At 43.2% G+C, this 4,438-nt stretch overlaps 1 protein-coding gene across 1 annotated transcript in view; it reads right to left on the bottom strand.

Moving 5' to 3' along the window:
* The window catches only part of tmem59l (transmembrane protein 59-like), a 28,300-nt gene extending 24,956 nt beyond the window's left edge, over positions 1–3,344 (bottom strand). Inside the window, exons 1-2 of the mRNA XM_063201887.1 lie at positions 3,078–3,344; positions 54–159 (exon numbers count right to left, since the gene is read on the bottom strand). Of these exons, the coding sequence (XP_063057957.1) occupies positions 54–159; positions 3,078–3,242 (271 nt within the window). The 5' untranslated portion in view covers positions 3,243–3,344. The remainder of the gene's footprint in view (positions 1–53; positions 160–3,077) is intronic.
* Between the last annotated feature and the right edge of the window lie 1,094 nt (positions 3,345–4,438).

The raw sequence follows: 4,438 nt of genomic DNA, 5'->3' as shown, positions 1-4,438 counted from the left end.
CCTTTGACCTCTTGAACCCCATGGCCGTGACCCAGAGACGTTGACCTCCTCACCTCCCTGGCACTCGTCCTTGCTGGTGTTGAAGCCGGCATTGCCGTTGACGAACTGGCAGATGGAGTAGAGGCGGCAGCCACGGTGGCACGCGTTCATGATGGAGTCCTGCATCAGGAGAGACATCGCATCAGAAATGCCCTGATGAAGACAATCGGTGAGTTTACGTGGGACATTTACTTCCGAATTCTAAAACTTAATTCCGCTTTAAAAAACAACATGTAAACACTTCACAATCCGGAATTATTAATTCGGAATTAAAAACATCATGAAAATGTGGGCAATGTGTCGAAACACAATAAAGGCTTTTTAACCTCAGTAAGGAGTGCCTCAAGAGTTGTTTTTAATCTTTTCATTGCATGATAAATAATGTACTGTACATTCATAGTATGCTTCATATACTGTACGAGAGGCCTGTACACAGAATTGATAAGGTACCCAGTAAGTTTTGCTGTGTTCTTTAGTATGTACTCAGAGAGTGGTACAGACTGAAAAAGAATTAGACTCTATGTGTTGTTGTGCATTGTACATTGCACAGCTAGTAGGTGTTGTGGCAGGCATTCGTGATGGAGTTTTGCATCAACATCAAAACAGAAATATGGAGGCACAGGAATCTGTGGTTCAGCATTCATATGGCCCATGGAGACCCAAGTTCGAGTGTGGCCTGGGTAATTTCCAAGCCCTAACCCAGTCATATTATCTACTGTCCTATCTTCAATTAGAGCGAAGCTGTACCATTTCTGGAAATGAGCTAATTATGCTCTCCTTCACCTAAATGATTGAGCCTTACCTTCCTTTTGTTCTTTCAGCCATCCTCTTCGTCTAGTGATGCTATTTCCAGTTACAAAAGCTAGCAATTATCATTGACCCTTATGGGTCCAGCAAACTGCTAGTTGGACCCACAAGATGTAATGATATCCTATCTTGGAGGTACAATTTGCACCTCCAGACTCAAAGAACCACTGGAGGTAGAAAGGTAAAACTCATTTAACTCAAGGGGAGGTGTAAGATGAGCTTATTTCCAGAAATTGTACAGTATCGCTTTAAGGCGCAAAAAGCGAAATAAAACAAAAGTGGCAGAAAAACGCAAATCATATCAGAAACACTGTACATAAACTGTAGCCTACACATACAGTATTCTGGTGTGGGGTTGGTTGTTTTTTCCCCTTCTCCCTTGCTACCCCTTGTGATGCTGCACTGTGCTATGGGGCACCTGCTCTAATTTCCTTCGGGATTAATAATGTATCTCAATGCTAGCAGGGGGCCTACCACTCTCCCTTTATAGGAGAGGCTTCACTGTGTAGGCCTACAAGATTGATCATGAATACAAGCCAATAAATGCTTTACTGCTGCCTCTCTGTTTGAGTGTTCTATTTCTTCTTGCAGCAGATTCCATTTAGTTCTAACCATCTATGAAAAAAAAAGTTGGTTTCCCAAGCTAATGCCATTCAAGCATCACTAAATTTAGAGAAATGATAGGCCTACTTAGTTACTCTTTCCCATTTGAATTATCTTTCCTGCTGTGCAATCTTGCGTCTACATAGCCTACAAAAATAATCAAATGTGATCTTTTGATATGCGTCTAGATTTTCTGCATAATGGCATGCAAGATCACATCATTCTTCCGGTGAGCTCAGCAAGCCGACAGAGCCCGGTATCGGCATCATGCATGATCCTCGCATTAATTATAGTCAACGGGGGGATCCATCACTAAAATAGCGCCAACACATGGCAGAAATAAAAACGCCGAGGGACAATGAAATTTACCCTGAGCTGTCGGCGAATTCCCATCAAACAAATTGGTGCACACGCTGCATCCCCGCGTAAGGAGACGGTATTTAATGCGCGTAAAACACTAATACCAAATGGAGCGCAAAATGGAACCCAAGTCGAAGTGTTCCTATGGCTTTGGCCTGAATTTCAGGCTCAATGAAATTTGGCTCGAACACGCCATCGCAGCGTGTTTGTGGCCACATGAATAAAAGAAGCTGAGCGCATCTGTCTGGGGGCGTGCTTGACTTTCTTCAGGGACTAATCACCAGCCTATTCAAATCAATACAGACAGGGGCTTCTTTAGAGCTAAACGGCCCCTTTCTGGTGGCGCTATTCTTTCTTCTCCCACTGCCTGTGTGGCGCACCTGAGACAGAGAGATGAAAGAGAACTGTCTTCTCCTCGGAGCCGTCTTCTTTTGGGCTGTGATCTGCTCCCGCTCCCTTCCTCACATCTCATCTCATCTTATCATTTCGACACGTTATTACGATACAAACCGGTCATAAATATATACAAGGGCGGGCAAGGCTGCTTTGTTCTACACGGATGATCTATGTTTCCTTAGGGAGAAGAGTGAGGAAAATGTCATCCAAGAAAGAAGAAGCCTGGGATCTGAAATCCGGGCAAACGTCCATGTCTCCAAAGACACACAATTCGCTTTGGAAAAATGAAATGTGTTCCCCCTCATCACGACACTACCACCAATCAGCTTTGGTCCAAAAGGCGCACCTTGACACCAGCAACGTTTTCTTATTTTCAGATCCTTCTAATTGCAGGATGCGTGAGAAATACAAATGCGTCACCATCTATTTTCTCTGTAGAGTGTAATAGTGATTTAATGGTCTGCGTTTGCGGCAGCAGTACAAAACGTGCTGAAGAACAAAATCGATTAATTCACGGATTATCATGCAGATTACCGCTATCTTTATAGATCATGCAGAACCAAGGCTGTAGTTTCCATCACTAATAAAGTCGTTTTAAAAAATGGACAGCGTTTTTGGGCGTATAGCTGGGGCCAGACGACTTAACAAACATTTCGGATGTAGCCTATACTGTGGATACAGCAGCCTACATATTCAATTATTCCAGGCTGGTCTGGCGGTCCGCAGACAGACTGCGCCTTGCTGCACAATGAGAGAGGAGTTTGTAGGCTACAGCTCCTCCGGCATTATGTCATCACACCACAGCCTACAGCTGGTCTTATTTCATCCTCGACGGATTATCATGCTGTAGCCTACCAAAGCAGATTACTTACTTTCGTGGGGCTTTTGTTTTTGATGGTGAGCTGGCATTGCTTTTTGCAGTAATTGATATCGCCCAGTTGGTTGTCAAACAGGTCAGAAAATGCAGCCGCCGTGCCCAGCAGAGCCAATGAGACGAGCGCGGAGAAACCGCACACCCTGCCGCCGAACTGGAGCATCTTTTCGCCGGATTGAGAAAGCACAGTTTCGGCGAACACTGGCGCTATGGCTGGTCCTCGGTGCCTCCACCAGTAGTTGCTTCGATTCGATCTCTATCTGCCTCGGTGATCTGTGCTATGAGACTGTGGTGTCGTCACTCCCAACATCATCACGCAAACGGCGCAACCAGCCACCTTTCCATGCTGCTTTGATTTTCCTGACTGTGTTGTGTTCTGGGTACTGCAGCAATGGGATGCTTATTTTTTTCACTGTGCAAACTAGAATTTTGAATGTGCAATGAACATAGCCTACTTATTCACATGTCGCGACTGGGTAACAACAGCTCCACTGTAAGGTGCTCAAAGAAATCAGCCATGGTGGCAGTGTGTTGCATTGCGCTCTTCATTTATGCACGGACGTGCAGGTGGATTTATTTATTTTTCTACTCAGCATGTATTGTAGGCTATTTTGCCACCCACCCGGCATCGCAAACCCTGGCAAAAAGCACACAGGCTATGCAGGAATCGGGCATAAGGAAGGGCGTTGCCAGCTTCGAGACCTACCAATAAATGTAAACACAATGGCAATGTAAACACAACACAGCCCTTCTCACTTCTAAAGCACATAGAAAAGAGGGTCGCTTTGCACCCGATGATGAAATATAAGTTGAACTGTCTACGTTACTTGAGAGTGTTTCTCTTTCAGGACTTTCACCTTTGTTTTTGATCACCTCCAAAGTGTGTGTCAGCCAATACACACAGTCTTTGATCACTTTTTTATTCATGTGTAAAATGGGATGGATATAGGCTAATTTACTAACTACATCAGATTATATTATAACTGTTCTAAATTATAGGCCCTATCATTTCACACACTTGGAAGTCAATTTGGAACAGCTTCAAATAGCCTACTCATGATAAAGCAAGAGTCATGAGGTAGTAGCCCGTATTACAATTACATTTTATAATTTTATATGTTGAAATAAAATAAAATAATCACATGTATTTTATATATTATGCAATGCACATATATTTATATAGGCATACATATAATAATTATTTATGATATAGAATAGACACAAAAGCATTACTTTGATTTGTAAACAATACACAGGTAATTTAACTTGAAAGGTTGTTGGAGAAAACAGTCCGCTGACCTTGAAGAATGTCTCTCTCACTCTTGGAGAAGTTAAACCAGAGAACTGTGGAATGCACAG

Source organism: Engraulis encrasicolus, chromosome 6 (genome assembly GCF_034702125.1).
Source record: "Engraulis encrasicolus isolate BLACKSEA-1 chromosome 6, IST_EnEncr_1.0, whole genome shotgun sequence".
Taxonomy (NCBI): Eukaryota; Metazoa; Chordata; class Actinopteri; order Clupeiformes; family Engraulidae; genus Engraulis; species Engraulis encrasicolus.
Note: the sequence above shows the minus strand (reverse complement) of the source record. Positions and strands in the feature narration are given on the sequence as shown.